This window comes from Hibiscus syriacus, unplaced genomic scaffold (genome assembly GCF_006381635.1).
Source record: "Hibiscus syriacus cultivar Baekdansim isolate YM2019G1 unplaced genomic scaffold, ASM638163v2 tig00110216_pilon, whole genome shotgun sequence".
Lineage (NCBI taxonomy): Eukaryota > Viridiplantae > Streptophyta > Magnoliopsida > Malvales > Malvaceae > Hibiscus > Hibiscus syriacus.
The window spans coordinates 285,864-302,633 of record NW_024062632.1 but is presented as its reverse complement, the minus strand read 5'-3'; the positions used below and the strand labels follow the sequence as shown (position 1 = coordinate 302,633).

The following is a 16,770-nucleotide window of genomic DNA, read 5'->3' as shown; positions in this document are numbered from 1 at the left end:
AAAAAAGTCAAGCCTGTTTGGAAGAAAAAGAAACCAATGGTGGAGGCTAATTCAAAGGTTGATAGTTCTGTTGCTCGATCTACTCAGGTTAAACAACAGGTGGATGGCTCGGGTGAGAAAGCAAAAAATGAGGAGGGGACTAGTAGCTCGGGAGTCGACAGTGTTGATAGTTATGTTTGTTCTTGGGGGTTTCCCTTCTGAGTTTTTGTTGTTGTAGGGTGGTTGATCGACTCAAAAAAATGTTTATTTTTCACCGTTATCGAGTTTTATTATTTAATTTTATATCATCCGACATCCAACCGTTTGTTTCAAACGATATATCAAGGCCTACATATTGTATAACTATTCGTATTTAAATCATTGGCTTGATGCTACATTCCAATTAAAAAATAGTAGCGTTTATAATCAAGTATTTAAAAATTTGAGAATGTGATATTTTTAAATAAAAAATACGATTTGTATCTCAATTCGTGAAAATTAAATATCTGATAGTCAGGTATTTGCAAAATTTTAGTACTCATAATTTTCGAATCAAGATACTCAATTCCTATTTATGTTTTTTTTAATTATCATTTGAAAGATTGCATAAAATAACATAAAACTTAAAAATTCATAATATATAATTTAAATATAAAATCCAAAAAACTAAAGATACAACTTTTCAATTTTAAAAATTTTATAATTATTCTTCAACTCTAGAATTCAAAATGTTGAATGAATTTTGATTGTGAAATTACAAAAACCATTGCTTAAACATTTAGTAATTACCTCATATTAATAAAAAAATGTGAGATAACTTTTTTAGATTAAAATTTATTATATTTATTTTAAAGCGTTGTTTTATTCTTATCTATCAATTTGTAATTTTTATACAAAATAATTCTTTAAAACTATTTGTAATCATGTTAAATAAAATTTGAAATTATGTTTCTTGTCATATTTTAATTTTTTATATAAAGTTTGTATCTTATATTATACTATCTGTAAAAAAAAGTTTGATGATAATGCATAACAAATCCATATAGTTCAAATTTTGAATGGATTATTTATTGAATTATCTTAGATGCTGAATTAGTGGAGTACATATCCATTTAATTTGATTTCTACGGCATGGCCTTTTTCTTGCTTTCTTTCTTTTATAAAAAAGTTTAAATCAATGGTGACTCTATCTGTCTATGGTCAATACATACTTAACACTCAATTAGAATTTACATAGGAATTTATAAATTACATACTAAGAGTGACAATGATAAGATTCAAATTTGACATTATAAACCTAAATTCTTGAATTTCAATCATTTGTAACAACTCTCTTTGACATTCTAAGGCATAGTCTTGATCGTAAACTCATAATATTTAGTTTGTTATGGAAATTTTTTGAAAGTAAAAATATTTGTTTTTTCATTTTTTACATCGGATCAGCAAATTAATGTGTTTAATATTTTTTTTAACACCTCTAATTAAATGATAAAGAGTGACATATTCTTTTTTAGATGATTCGGTTTGAGTAATCTAATCTATAAATATACATAAATTTGTCTATATTTAAAATTAAATTAAAATATTAAGAAAAAGAAAAGAAAAAAATAAAAGACAGAATAAAATAAAAGTGACAACCTGGGCCATGAGATGACAACCAACTCCTCCAAACAAGTTTGCTATTGGCACCCAAATAAAACTAATTTAGGTTGTTAAACTTATTATTTAAATTGGGTTCACCTAATGCCCAAATTATCAAAAAATAAATGGAAAATCGTACGTTCATAAGAAAATAAATATCGCATATAGACAAAACTGTCCCTTCAACTAATATTGCACTTTGTTCTACTATTAGCTTATGTCTTTGTCCATATATGCTCCCCTGTTTGAATAAAATAAGCAAATAATAATTTGGGATAATAATTGTTTAACAAAGTATTGAAAATGGATACGAAAAAAATAAATTGATAGGAAATTGAATTAATATAAAAACTGGTGTGAAGATATCAAAAGTAGATTAGTGGAGGGTTCTTAAATATAATTTTTATGCGGTCCTCTCATTTTGTTTCCATTTTAAATACTGAATGGTCATTTCATCCTCTTACATATAATAATGTCTTTAATTATACTATTTCATATTCCAATTAAAAAATCCCTAAAAGGTGACAGGAACAACTAAATACAAATTCTTTAATTGCACAATCTCAACAAATACCGATAATATATAATAATCGGGATTGAATTTAAAAAGGAAATAAAAGGAGGCCAAATTTCATATGAGATGACCTAAAACCCTTCATATTGTTATATAGGATGGCCCAAATCCAATAGTAGGCTCAAATTTCATACGAGATGGCCCAATTGAATTAAGAGTTTGGTCAATCAATTAATATTCAAATAAAACTGAATTCCAATCAAATAAATTTGATTTATGTCTATTTAGTTAAAATTATCAAACAAATTTGATTCTAAATTTAATAAAAGTTCGACCATGGTAACAGTTAACCTAACTGCTAACGTCACATATATGCTAACAATGTATAATACATGAATGAGATGTCACGGTATAATAATGCGTGATATTTAGTGTTTATATGATAATTAGTGCGTATGTAATGTAGTATAATGAAATTGCATTTTTCATGAGTTTAATGGAATATATGAAATTTTTTATAATTATATTTATGTAAACATCAGCTATATGAAATCTGTAAAATTAGTTATAAATATATTGGTGTAAGTATGAATTATGTGAAATCTATGAATATATTTATATTTTCATCTGTATAAGTATTTAATACATAAATTTTATAAAAATATTTATATTCATATTGATGTAAGTATAATTATATGATGATTGTAAAAATGAAGGGATCAAATACATGTTTAAAGTTATTTTCATCAAATTTTCATTTCAAAATTCAAATTGTAAAAGTGTAAAACAATATATAACTTTAAAAATACAATGTAAAGCTCAACCAACAAGTTAAGAAAGATACTAATTTGAGTTCTTCAATTCGAACAATTGTATTTGTAGAGTGTGCGTGCAGTGTGCGTTGTCAATAGTTACGAAAGATTTTAAGCAAATATTATTTTATAATCACCATGTAGAATAAATATTTATACTCAACACAAAAGTGAAACTAAAAAGTGTAACTAAAAGTTGCCATGCCACGACTCCAAAAGCAAACCCAATGATTCTAATACGTTACAGGAATGTTATAGTTATACTTAAAGGTGACTTTAGGCTTAAATCGTGGGGGGGAAATAATATATTACATAGCCTTTGATGATTCTTTAAACTGCAAAATAAACTTCCAAAAAGAATTTATAATAACTAGAAGGGATAACTCACATTTTGTCCGATGAATTTGGTTGCTTTTCCCATTTTAGTCCCTAATTCCTTTGGGAGTATATTAGACCTAAAATTTGGTAACCTTCTCACCATGGTCATTGAATTTGATTATTTTGTCCTTTTGGGTGTATATTATCATCTGAAAAAGAAATACTTATTTTTAAAATTTTAAGTGATGACATAAATATATGATATAATCTCATAATGTCAAATCATTAGAATGATTAAAAGTCTAAATTTAAGGGTCCAATTAAAAAAATTATCAAATTCAAAGACTAATCTAAAAATATTTGAAGGACTAATTGAAAAAAAAATCAAATTCAAGGGCAAAATGTGACCCTAAGTAGAATACAAATTTTGCATTAAAAAGACTTTTTTCACTTTCTTCATTAGCTCAGTTTCACTGTGCTTTCTTCACTAAAAAGGTTAAATACCTCATCTACACTCTGTTCTCGTATTATGCCTAATTAATCTCTATTTAATTAGATAATTATCCTCAAAAGTTGATTTTTTTATCCTTATTTCTTCACTTAAAAAATGAAAACTGTTTCATATATAGATAGATATCGAAAAAAGTAATATTTATCTCAATTTTCTCTCACATGATGTGATAAAAAATTTATTGAATTATTGTTATTATTTGCTTTGATCCTTATTGACATAGTATCCAATAACTTTAAGTCGAATAAAGTGAAATAATATTAGTTATTACTTAATATTTAAATATATGATTATTAATTTTTTCATATAAATATTTTATCATTTCATCTAAAATCATTTATTGAATAATTTTGTATAAATATATTTTTTATTAATACGAAAAAAATTAATGATACTAATAAAGTTGAAATAAAGAAATAAAAATGGACTCCGTTATTTGATGACATCAATTAATAACAAGTTTGGGAGATTATAATATTGACGGATGTTCTAAGTATCGTAAGATAGCAGCCATTGATCTCCATCGATAAATGACATGGTGAGGAAAAGAGAAGCCTGCGTATCATTCAGCCTTTGAACATATGGTGCCCTTCCACTCATATTTGCTCCTGCACCCGTACAATTGTATTCTCCGTAGAATATGCTCCTATATCAGTAATTAACTGTGATTACTTTTACAATTTCAGGGACAAAATTAGTAAAAATATATTCTTCAATTACTAAAATGAGAAAAATGAAAATTATATGTATCAGATATATATTTAACGCTGAATTAAATAATATCGAAACCCTTTTTTATTAAATAACCAATTTTCATACGTACTGGTCTCGTGTAGGATCGTTAAAATCATTCCATCCCTCTGGTGCAATGATATCCGTCAGAGACGTGAAAGCGAAAACCACACGAGAAAATGGCCTCCATGCACGGCCGAGCCATATTCTCCCGGTGCCACCCACGCTGCAGTTGACGAATGCAAACCCCGAGTTTTCATCCGCCGAAGCTCGTCCATGTGCCGTCACTGCTCCGCTTATGGATTTCGATCCCGGTGCCACGGGGTTAGCCATGGATAACATCTGACAATCCTGTTGAAGATCGAATCTTATAATCAGTTTGTAAATTGTTTGCTTGCGTGCGTAGTAAAAACGTGATCACCTCATAAAGAGACTTTCCGTTCCCGAAAATGAAGTCGATGGAGCCTTGTATATAGCATTCCTTGAAGTAATGGCGGCCACGGTCGTCGTGAAGGGTGTCTTGAGCTCCAAAGAAACCGCAACCCCAGAAGGCTGCTTGGTCTCCGGTAATTCTAATTGCCACTGCTTGTGCCCCAACAACACCTGGACGAGGTATAGGAGCTACATTCTATGATAAAAAACAGGAATACATCAGATGAAGCAGTATGTTTTTAAAATCTTAACATATGGTGTTTGATTATGTACTCATCGTTTCTCACAATGAAGCTTATGTTCTTGGCAATAAAGTTGGTGGAGAAAACTTGAACTGAACCACTGTAAAAGGTTCCATTTGCAGAAAGTGCAGTGTCATTCCAAGCTATTGCTGTTGATGTATAGCCTTGTCCTTGAAATGTAATGTTGGGTTTGGTTTTTGGAATAATGACTTCTCACTGGAAAGAAAAATGGTATCAATATTTTCCAATTGTATCGCAAAATAACAGTAGTAATTAACATCAAATATAAGGATAGGAGCTCACTAGTAAATGCCCGAGTTGATCCATATTACAGTTCTTTTGATGCTTAGGTTTGGGACTGCATCAATGGCAGCTTGCACCGTTGTGAAATTACAACATCCGTTTCGATCAACACAAAGCGTAAGTTTTGTGTTGGTTTCCGGAGGCGGGAAGTTGGGAGGGAAGTCGTCGCAGACGGATACCGGTTTGTCCTTACCAGGGTGTTTTCGATGTCGACGTAGGCTGTTGAAGTGGAACGGGATGAACTTCGCAACGATGGGCGGCGAGGAAGAGATGGTTAGACTGAAATCGACAATATATTTGAGGACTTGAGGGCTTGGATTGATGACAACCATGGATGCAAAAAAGGCAACAAGAACAGTGAAACAAAGGCTTTTGGGACTCATTGTGTTTTTAATTTATGTTATGGGATAAATGGGGCGTTTGTGAGGTGTATATAAGTGGATGATATGCCATAAACATACATGCACTTGAAGTTTAAGGGACACCGATGGCATGCCTTGCAAATCACCCTGTTTGGTAAAATTTCTTTAAAGATTTTCTTACCTACCAAACAATGAAGGGATTGCCGATGGCCACTAAAATAGAGGGAAAAGTTTAGACTTCACTTTATCATTCTTCTTCGGTTAGGGTCCACCGTCGGCTCAATTCAGCTTCCTCAAATTACTCATATATATATATATATATATATAGACGGACACAAGATTTTATGATAGGGGATAAATGTATAAAGATTTTAGTAGGCGAAAATATATTATGAATAGAAAATACATAAAAAAAACTAAGATATAAAAGAATTTAAAAATTTTAAGGAATCGACTGCTCTTCCCTTCTCATATATATATATATATATATATATATATTGTAGAATCATCATTGTTTTGTTGACATTAAAATTTTCGTTTATCATTAATTCAATTCTTCCTTGTTTATACACAACAAATGTAAATGTCATTGCGACTAGCTATTATAGTTTTGAAGCACGAATGAAGCCGTAATCTAATAAAATAAATTAAGAAATTAATTTAATTAAAATTTTAAATGACAAGTTTAGAGAGTAATTTTAAACAGATTAGGTTAAACTCGACTTTCGTTGCTTCTTACTATCAAACGCTGATTTCATGGTGAAGTGAAAAGGTGAGAATAATATAAATAAATATAAATATAAATATAAATATAAATATAAATATAAATATATATAAATATAAATATAATATATAAATATAAATATAAATATAAATATAAATATAAATATAATATATAAATATAAATAAATATAAATATAAATATAAATATAAATAAATATAAATATAAATATAAATATAAATATAAATATAAATAAATAAATATAAATAAATAAAATATAAATATAAATATAAATATAAATATAAATATAAATATAAATATAAATATAATATAAAATATAAATATAAATATAAATATAAATATAAATATAAATAGTTATTACATTGACAGACGTAAAAGAGTAAGCAAATGTTGTAAGAAAAGGAAAGGCAACCTTTTTATGCTTTCATTTCGTTGATTAATCACTAGGTTGAAAAGCATCTCAAGTTAAAGTATATATTTTATTTCAGTGCATCTATTATGAAAAAGAAGTTTTTTTAGATCAATCGAACGGCGTATGTAATAAAAGAAAAAAAATCTTTGAAGAATTTAAATTCGTGTAAACACGTTTACATAGGTTCATTAATTGATAAAATGATCGAAAACTATAGAAGATGGTCTAGAGATTATGTTGTTAGTTTTAGTCTGGTAATGAAGGAGAAGTGATCGTCATCTTCTTTTTTAGAAGAAAGTGTTCGTCATCTTATTATATGTTGCATGATTATTTATAAAATAAGTAGGTATTGATCGAGAGTTGTCGTGACATTAATACTGATTGAACTTCTTATGATGTGAAGTGATGGCTTATACTAGTTTGTTATCAAAAGAAATCATTTATATCAACACGTGGTCGTTGGCGATGATTTGTTGGATGCGCTCGTGAGGTTTGTAGGTGATTGAAATGTGGTCACTGCTGATTGTTCGTGAGATCCGCTTCGCATAGCGGAAGACTCACATAAGTTTTATGTAGGGGTGTGCAAATTTGAATATTGGATTCAATCCGATCCAAAAATTTGGATATCCGAAATTTCGTGTATATAAAATAATGATCCGTATCCGATTAAAAAAATAAATTTTTAGATATTCAATTTTTCGGATATGATATATGGATACGGATTCAAATATCAAATTTAATTAACAAAAAAGTTAATTTTAATTTTTTTGATTTAATGTAACTTATTCGTTATCTCTAATATATTTTATATGTATATTTAATTACTCACCCACAATAAATAATTAAATATCCTAATTTTTAGTGAGTTATAGTATTAATGAGTTAGTGGGTTACTCATTTATCGAGCTAAAAAGTTTCTAAAAACTAAAAGCCCAACTTCTTCGGATTTTCGGATATTCTTAAATTGGAACATATCCGATCCGTATTCGATTTGATTATTTGAAATTTTTTCGGATATCCCATCTAAATTATCTGAAAATAAGAAAATAGACCGAATATCTGAATTTTTACACGACCCTAATTTTATGTTTGTATATTAGGGGTTCGCAGGGCTATAGGTTCGTAGCTGGTAACAAGTGTATATGTTTTTAATGGTTAAGGAAGGTTATGACAAATATTAGGAGCGTTCTTTGTTCAATTTTAATGGAGCGAATCAAAATTTAGTTCGGTTAATTTAATATTATATTGATTAACGGTTACAAAAATTCTCAAAATTCAATTTTCGGTTAATTAGATTCGAGGTATGTTAATTAAATGAATTAATCAAAAATATTAAAAATTATATATATATATTTGTGTGTGTTTTAAGCTCAAATTCATTAAGAATTAAGACCCAATTATTTTTTAACTATACTAAACTTAATAGAACTTATAAGATCTAATTAAATTTTAAGTCAAATGAAAAAATATATATATTAAATTCAAATTAATCTGACTAAAAAACTTATAAAAATTTTGATTAATTCAATCCGATTAACTATTAAAAAATAAATTAATTCAATTTTAATTAATTTAATTTAATCAACGATCGAATTAATCATCTAAATAACCTTAATATATAATATCTTATAATAACTCATACTAATAAAAAAACATTTTAATCCATATATTATATTTGAAAGTATCTCAACAGTCCATATATTATGTTTTGTGCTCCAAATCAGCCTTGGCATGCCATCTGTCCGTTCTTCTTTGTTTTTCAACTTAAGGCTTGGTTGAAGCAAATATATTTGGGCTGTTCCAACATTGTCCATTGAAAAATATGAACGTTGATGCTTTTAAAATTTAAATTGAAAATAGAAGGATATAATAAATATTAAAAAAGTGTAATTTTTTTATTTTTGATAATGTATATTAATACATATTATCTCTTATTTTACTTTTTAAGGAATTAATTAATTTTTATTTTGATTCGAAAGCAGCTCGACTAGTTTTAAGACTCCAAAACTATCGGGCCATTTAAGTTTTGATATCCAATTTCATTTTCTCAAATCTCAAACGCTTTGAGCCCAGTTCTTTAACAACCGTCCGATGATGTTTAGGCCGTCTAATGAGTATAAATATATGAACCAAGACCCTAAAAAAGGGCCTAGGGTTTCATCTCTTTTCTTTGCGCCTTTCATCTCTCCCAGCCGAAGGTGAGTTGCTCACCTGCTTTCATCTCATGCATTCTTTTCCATTTCATATATTTACAATTATTTGGTATTTTTTTCAATTTTTTTGAACAGGTAAGTCATGGTGAAGCATAACAATGTTGTGCCAAATGGGCACTTTAAGAAGCACTGGCAGAACTATGTCAAAACTTGGTTCAATCAACCAGCACGAAAGAATAGAAGAAGAATTGGTGATTTTTTTTAATCATATTTTTTTGCTTTTCCGTTAAAAGATTGATGCATGTTTATTTGAGTGCAATTAATGTTTGCTAATTGTGATTTGGGATTTTGTAGCAAGACAAAAAAAGGCGGTGAGGATCTTTCCAAGGCCAACGGCTGGACCACTTCGCCCCATTGTCCATGGCCAGACTTTGAAGTACAACATGAAGTTGAGAGCTGGCAAGGGTTTCACACTTGAAGAGCTTAAGGTCTGCTGTTCTAGTTTCTCTATATCTTCGTACGATCTTAGGTTTATGCTTAAAAAGGATTTGATCTTTGAAGTGTAGTTTCTCTATTTGTGAATTAGATTTCTGATGAATTTCATTTTATCTGCTAAGATTCATTTCAATTTATTTAATAAGTATCTTAGTGCTCTGTTTGCGATTAAGTGAACAAGTGTATACATTACTGATTCCCTTGTGACAATCAAGTTTAAGATTAAGTGAAAAACGGAATGATGAATTGAATTGGTGCCTTGTTAAGTGTGTAGATAAATTGAATAGAGGATGTGTTTTATAATATTGAATTCATGGATTTAAATTACTTTTCGGCTGCATTTTTGGTTGCATTGCATTGTGTTTATCATGATTGCGGTCATTGCTGGTATTGCTGTACTGCAATAACAGTTTCGGACGACACCATTACCGCTATATAATGGCTATTCCGATAGCCGACCACTATTTAAATCACTGGTTGAATTCCTACTCCTACCTTGATTTAGTTTGGATGTGCGTATATTGAGAACTCACATAATTCTCTGACCAGGCTGCTGGTATTTCAAAAAAACTTGCGCCAACCATTGGTATTGCTGTTGACCATCGCCGTAATAACAGATCACTTGAAGGTCTTCAGGCTAATGTACAGAGGCTTAAGACCTACAAGGCCAAGCTTGTCGTCTTTCCAAGACGTGCTCGCAAGTTTAAGGTTATTTTATAAGGCCTTATTTGTGGAGATTAAAACATTATATCTGCATTCTTGTTTTGCATTTTTAATATTCATTTGTTTCTCATTTCAATAGACTGGTGATTCTACTGCTGAGGAGCTTGCAACTGCAACTCAAGTCCAAGTACCATACATGCCTATTTCACTTGAGAAGCCTTCTGTTGAGCTCGTGAAGGTCACCGAGGAAATGAAGTCGTTTAAGGCATATAACAAGCTCCGTGTTGAACGGATGAATGAGCGTCATATTGGTGCTAGGTTGAAGAAGGCTGCTGAGGCTGAGAAAGAAGATAAGAAGTGAGATTGCTCATTCGAGTGTTGTGTCTTACATTTTGGCTTTCTAAAAGACTTTAGTTTTTGTTTCTCGTATTGTCAATTGAAGCAAGTTGGTTTTAGCAAACTTTGTGGTATTACGACAGTAGTTTTTATTTCGAGTATTTTTGTTATATTGAGAAGTTTATTGCAACTGCTCTTGTGCTATTGTCATTATGGAAACGTTGGTAAGTTGTTTAATTTGCTTATAAGTTGATGATGGTTAATTGCTTTGTTGTTTTACTTCTAAATGGAATTTGGACGGAGATTTTCATCCTGATTGGTTGATAAATTTAGGCGTTAGTGTTTTTTGTGTGGCAATTTTCAACTCCGGCCAAACACAAGCACTGTTAAATTCAGCCAATCCTAAATTATAGTTCCAAAGGACTTTAGTATTGTCATGGCTACAAATGCAAACCGGCGCCTTAACAATCAGCCAATGGCAGTAATTGATATTCTCCTGCATGTTAAATCACCATAACATCAATGTCTTCCCAAAAGCTTTGGATAAAACAGAAAAAATCTCTAGAAAAATTAAGGAGGATATAAATGGCAGTGTTTGCTCAAAAACATTGAGATCTTTTCATGTTTAATTGGATTCTAGATCAAACAAATGTACTTTGACTTTGAGTAGAAATCAAGCAAAACAAAAAGTGCAAAACCTCTATTAATTTTGTCCCCCTATTTTCCTCCATTCCCAAGCAAGGATATGTTCTAACCACTTAAAAGGAAATTTCTCTCCATTTATTACATCAACCATTACCTTTGAATCTTCTTTACTAACCCCTAATGCCGATAGTTCATCCATTGGCCTCTATTCTCCCTATATTTATACACCATCCCCAAAGAGTAGCTCATCTCTGTTAGTGCTCTACCAAGTTCTAGTTACAGCCATGGAGTCAATCCAACACTGTTTTAAATTGCTCAGTTCGGTCATCTTCATTTCCATTATAGCCTCCATTCTCTTCACTCCTTGCGGTACGTAAATTCCTTGTGATTATATGTATACATATGTTCTTCTAGGTGCTTTGTTTTTGAAAATCAGTTTCTTTTGTCTTTGTTTATGGTATTAGATGCCAGGTTTATGGTTAATATGTGGAAGCAGAAAGGCTTAAATCTCCATCAAAGTGCCATTACCTCGTTCATTAACAAGCTGAAATTAACCAACAATGTCGTCTCCAATGCAGATCCCTATACCCTCAACTCACCTTTCTATCTCCCTCCTTTTGACTCACTCTCACCACTTCCTCAGCCTGACCGCTCTCCTCTCTTTACCCCACCGACAACCTCCAACCCTCCGTCGTATCCGATGAGCTACGGGCCACCACCACCGCCTAGTTACAGTTATAGCTCACCGGCAATTCCTCCTGAACACGGAATAAGTCCACCTAGTATGTTCCCAAGCCCCCCTCAACATCAACCTAGCCCACCAAAACATGACCCAAGATCTCCTAATAATGCACCGGGCCAACCCATTTACGCACCCCCAATGCTGAACCCACCTTCAACTTTCGCCCCCCCGCCTAAAGGATCACGATCCGGTGGTGGTGTTTGGTGTGTCGCTAAGCCGACGGTGCCCGATTCAATAACCCAAGTGGCCATGGATTATGCATGCGGGTCTGGTGCGGATTGCAAATCGATTCAACCCAACCAGCCTTGTTTCCAACCCAACACATTGATTTCCCATGCTTCGTATGCTTTCAACAGCTACTGGCAGAACACTAAGGGGCATGGTGGCACTTGCAACTTCGGAGGCACTGCCATGCTTGTTACTGTCGATCCTAGTAAGTCCTCTCTTTTTTATGTTCTTTTTTTCCGATAAGCAGACAAAAATGTTAGTACTTAACGACTTTTGTAATGCAAATTTGACAGGTTTCGATAAATGCCAGTTCAGCTACAAGTGATCCAAGGGGGTCTGAACCAACACTTTTGATAGATGGGATTCTATGAACCTGAAAGAGTTTACAGTGTAGGATGTATTATATAATTTATGTTTTATGTGATATTATATTCTGAGGACAGAAAATTATATTTGTATTCAATACTCAATTAAATTGATGATACGCTTAGGGACTGAATTGGGTAATTCACATTTTGAAAATTTATATCTGAGATCTTCACCTTATTGAAGACAAACTTACATCGAGTCAGGTGATTTGACAAAGGGATATGGTGGGGTTACTCTATCCTTCATTCCATTGTACCAGAAACATATTATCACCATCCATCTTTTGACAAATTAATTTAACCTACTCCACCTATTTTCAACATGGCGGGGCATTCATTCTGGGATACTTTTAGGCAAATAATAAGAGTAAGACTGCTTGATACGGATAAATCAATGCATTGTGATTATTACTATATATACGTATAAAACTAAAGGCATTAGCGAGAGTAATTTGCTTAAGTTGAGTTTTCTGTGTAATTTGTACGTATCTTACCCACATGCTTTAGTGGTCTTATTCAGGATTCGGCTCTCGCTACCATTTTCGACTTTAAATTAGTATAGAAGACGGTCACCCAACTCAATTTTTATATTTTTCTGATTTTATTTAAATTTATTTTATGTTGATAATTTTATACATATATTGTTCAATATATATATATATATACCTACTGATTGAAGACCAATTTAGAAGACAACACACCTTATCCCTCGCGTGTATATATATATCTTTATGTGAAGTAATTGAATGGCAATGGCGTAAATGGCTTTTGGGAAGCTTCTCGCAACATCCAATATCGACATCGTCATAAAACCTATTGAAACAGCTTAATATGGCCTTTCTGTATAAAACTTGTAGGTTTCCAGCTTTCAAAACCTTCCTCAAAAACATGTATTTCTTGTAATAAAAAGAAATAATTCATACATGCAAAGCTGGACATTCCCAAATATAAATGAACTCCTCGCAACCACACGAAAGATTCTACAAGTTAAGTGAAAATTTAAGAAATTTACAATAAAATTCTCGACAAAGCACATTAAAATATAGAACAATAAGTTATATGACGAGAGGTTCAAAGATTTCTTGCGAGTCAACTAAGTTGTTTTCTCTCTTTTTTTTTTTTAATTAAACAACATAGTAAAACATAATAGATGGGCCAACTGTCTTGAGACACTTGCCTGCTTTTCAAAAGTAAGGGCAATTCGGTAAAGGAAACGACAAGATACTATTTCCCACTTCACAAAGGTTACTGCAAGATCAATAGTGAATCGTACACTTTATAACACTCATCCGATTAAAGGGAAACAAGTGTTGTGTCCTCCGCCAACCCGGAGGGATTCCACCCAATAACAAGTAGTTCTGTTACTGTATTATATCCTACAGTAAACATCAGACTGTTCTGCAGTGACTCACTAACTAAAACTTTGATAACCCAACGGATTATCAGGCTAGTTCTACAATGATTCATAGTCAACCCATTAAGCGCAACACCTCCTCATTTACATAGTTACGTGGCTCTCACATATATGAAATATATAAGTATAACAGAGCTCCCATAGGAAAACTGGGACACTCCTCTTTATCCTTTTCAACTCCATCACTCTTCCACTCCTGGTAAAGAAACATCATCAACATTTATCACTTTTAGATTTTAAGTTTGACTTGAAATATGAATCAAACTAGTAAAATTTAATTAAGTTTCATTTGCAATAAAACACTCAATAATCGATTCTAAAACTAATTTGGACTGGGGTTAAAACTTGAACTGTAACGTTAAAAAAACTAATTAAGAATTAAGAGTTATTCATGCCAAGTACGAGCATATTCCTCCAAACCCAAATGTAGGGTGAGGTTTGTCAAGTAGCAAAAGTTAAATATTAAAGAAAATGGAATGGTCACATGCAAGCAGGGCATTCCTTTTAAGCCAAGTATCCACTCACTGGTTAAACAGAGCACAAGTTAAAATTGTCGTCAATCATGCACGCTGCTTTTGATTTCTTCATCATCTTTAGTCCTTCGAACTTCGAAAATAAATCCATCTCTCAATAATTTGCATTTCAGGGTTAATAATATTAAAATCCCAAACTATGCATATGGAAAGCAAAAAACAAAAGGTCAATGAATGATGCCGAATGCTGTAATAAATTAACAGGAAAACGACATTTGCTAATTGATTTCGCTGCTTTCCTTTTTGTCTGTTATTTGCATCATATTATGTTATAAAATGTGCATGGTTTCATTCGAAGAGTAATGCAAACCCACTCCCTAAGCAGAGAGATATGATGGGGAGGCTTAACTTAGCTAATTTCATTGTGTTGCTTTAGAACATAGGAAGTTTGCTTGCTTCTCTTGGTTGCCCTGAATGTCCTTAACGCCCAACTCCGCCGCCCAAATGCCCTCCGGCGCCTAAGTATCCCCCCAAACATCCTCCCATTGTGAAACCTCCGTTTCACCCTAAACCGCCCAAACATCCACCGCATCCTCCCAAACAACCGAAACCTCCGGCCCTCCATATCATCCTAAACCATCTAAACATCCACCGCATCTTCCCAAACCGCCGAAACCTCCGGTTGTTAACCCGCCCTATCATCCAAAACCACCTAAACATCCACCCCATCCTCCCAAGCCACCTAAGCCTCCGGTCGTAAAGCCTCCCTACGTACCCAAACCTCCGGTCGTAAAGCCTCCACCTTACGTACCCAAACCTCCGGTGGTTAAACCTCCAACACCTTATTATCCAATACCGCCGGTCATATCACCACCATTTGTGCCTCCAAAGCCTACGGTCCCCAATAGTGAATCCACCAACACCTCCAATCGTGAAGCCACCAACTGTGCCTCCTCCATCACCTCTTGTCGTGAAGCTACCCCCGGTGGAGACACCATGTCCTCCGCCTCCGCCACCCGTGCCATATCCGTGCCCTTCGGCGCAACAAACACGCCCCATCGACACGCTTAAGCTAGGCGCATGTGTGGACGTGTTAGGTGGTCTGGTGTTCATCGGCATAGGCAGCAGCGCGAAGTCCACGTGCTGCCCCGTGCTTCAAGGGCTGCTGGACTTGGACGCCGCGATATGTCTTTGCACCACGATCAGGGCCAAGCATTTGGATATCAATATTATATTACCCATCGCTCTTCAGCTCCTCATCGATTGCGGCAAGACTCCACCTTCGGGTTTCCAGTGTCCGGCACTGATGAAAACTGAAACAGGTTTTTCCGACAAAACAAATATAACAAATGTCTCATGTCATGTTATTTGTTTTTAATAATCTCTGGTGTTTTGCTGGTTGATGCAGAAGTGATTTGATTCTCATCATTAAGACATGTCGAAGTTTTTTATGTTAGATCTTTTAATAGATGTTGATTATCCATGAGAGATTAATGTAGTACGATGTTGTTTCTTTCTATTTTCTATTTCAAAGGTAAGCTTGTTTTCGGTTTAACTTTGCCGGTTTCCAGCTTTCTCAAGGAAATTATTCATTAAATGGTTAGTGATGTTAGAGTAAATTTCTCTTTTTCTCGTTAATATTTTAAAAATAATGATCTATTCACTGATATTATTAATTTCTAAAAAATTAATCACTCACTGTTAACTGTTGGGATAACGAAAGTGTTAATTTGACACATTAGATCGATTGACATGTCACTGTTTGACCATACTAATTAATTACATCAATATGTTATTATCTCAGTAACAACTGTTAATAATAAATAATTGATTTGTTATAAATCGATATGGTCTATAATTAAATTGTTACTTTTTAAATATCTATAAGTAAAAAATTTATTCAAATATTAATGATTATTTATATAATTTACCCTTATTTAATTTCAAGAAAGGGAAAGATGTAAAAGAATCACATGCATGCATAAATCATAATCAATTATATTCATTTAGATTTGTCCGTACCTCCTCCAATGTGACTGAGAGCCAGTCGAGGTCTGATTTTCCTCATCTACTTTTCACTTTTCATGTAATAATAAGAAATATATATATATTGAAAAATTAATTATTTTAAATAATTACTAAAGTTGTCTTGATAATTTTAACAAAAACATCCTCTATTGAATAAAAAGAATTGAAACTCCAAAATCCATCGTCAATAACTATTAGTAATTTTATCAAAAATTTTGACCATTT

The 16,770-nt window shown here is 32.3% G+C and overlaps 2 protein-coding genes and 2 pseudogenes across 2 annotated transcripts; 3 read left to right on the top strand and 1 right to left on the bottom strand.

The window, feature by feature from the left end:
• Positions 1 to 4,191: 4,191 nt before the first annotated feature.
• Positions 4,192 to 5,867, bottom strand: LOC120114040 (annotated as a pseudogene).
• Positions 5,868 to 9,123: 3,256 nt separating this feature from the next.
• LOC120114041 (60S ribosomal protein L13-1-like) lies at positions 9,124 to 10,839 on the top strand. Its single transcript, XM_039135075.1, has 5 exons — positions 9,124 to 9,198; positions 9,289 to 9,404; positions 9,508 to 9,641; positions 10,198 to 10,356; positions 10,451 to 10,839. Exons 2-5 carry the CDS (start codon positions 9,296 to 9,298, stop codon positions 10,670 to 10,672), a joined length of 624 nt encoding a protein of 207 aa, XP_038991006.1. The 5' UTR covers positions 9,124 to 9,198; positions 9,289 to 9,295; the 3' UTR covers positions 10,673 to 10,839.
• A 923-nt stretch (positions 10,840 to 11,762) lies between these two features.
• Positions 11,763 to 12,682, top strand: LOC120113993 (proline-rich receptor-like protein kinase PERK13). Its single transcript, XM_039135034.1, has 2 exons — positions 11,763 to 12,467; positions 12,556 to 12,682. The coding sequence occupies exons 1-2, from the start codon at positions 11,768 to 11,770 to the stop codon at positions 12,585 to 12,587; spliced, it is 732 nt and encodes a 243-aa protein (XP_038990965.1). The 5' UTR covers positions 11,763 to 11,767; the 3' UTR covers positions 12,588 to 12,682.
• A 2,319-nt stretch (positions 12,683 to 15,001) lies between these two features.
• Positions 15,002 to 15,895, top strand: LOC120114006 (annotated as a pseudogene).
• Positions 15,896 to 16,770: the final 875 nt, after the last annotated feature.

Excerpts from the sequence above, each read along its gene's own strand:
- LOC120114041 (XM_039135075.1), top strand. The coding sequence starts at position 9,296 with ATGGTGAAGCATAACAATGTTGTGCCAAATGGGCACTTTAAGAAGCAC. Across the intron at positions 9,405-9,507 it reads AAAGAATAGAAGAAGAATTG|CAAGACAAAAAAAGGCGGTG; the intron begins GTGATTTTTTTT and ends GGGATTTTGTAG. Across the intron at positions 10,357-10,450 it reads GACGTGCTCGCAAGTTTAAG|ACTGGTGATTCTACTGCTGA; the intron begins GTTATTTTATAA and ends TCATTTCAATAG.
- LOC120113993 (XM_039135034.1), top strand. The coding sequence starts at position 11,768 with ATGGTTAATATGTGGAAGCAGAAAGGCTTAAATCTCCATCAAAGTGCC. Across the intron at positions 12,468-12,555 it reads GCTTGTTACTGTCGATCCTA|GTTTCGATAAATGCCAGTTC; the intron begins GTAAGTCCTCTC and ends CAAATTTGACAG.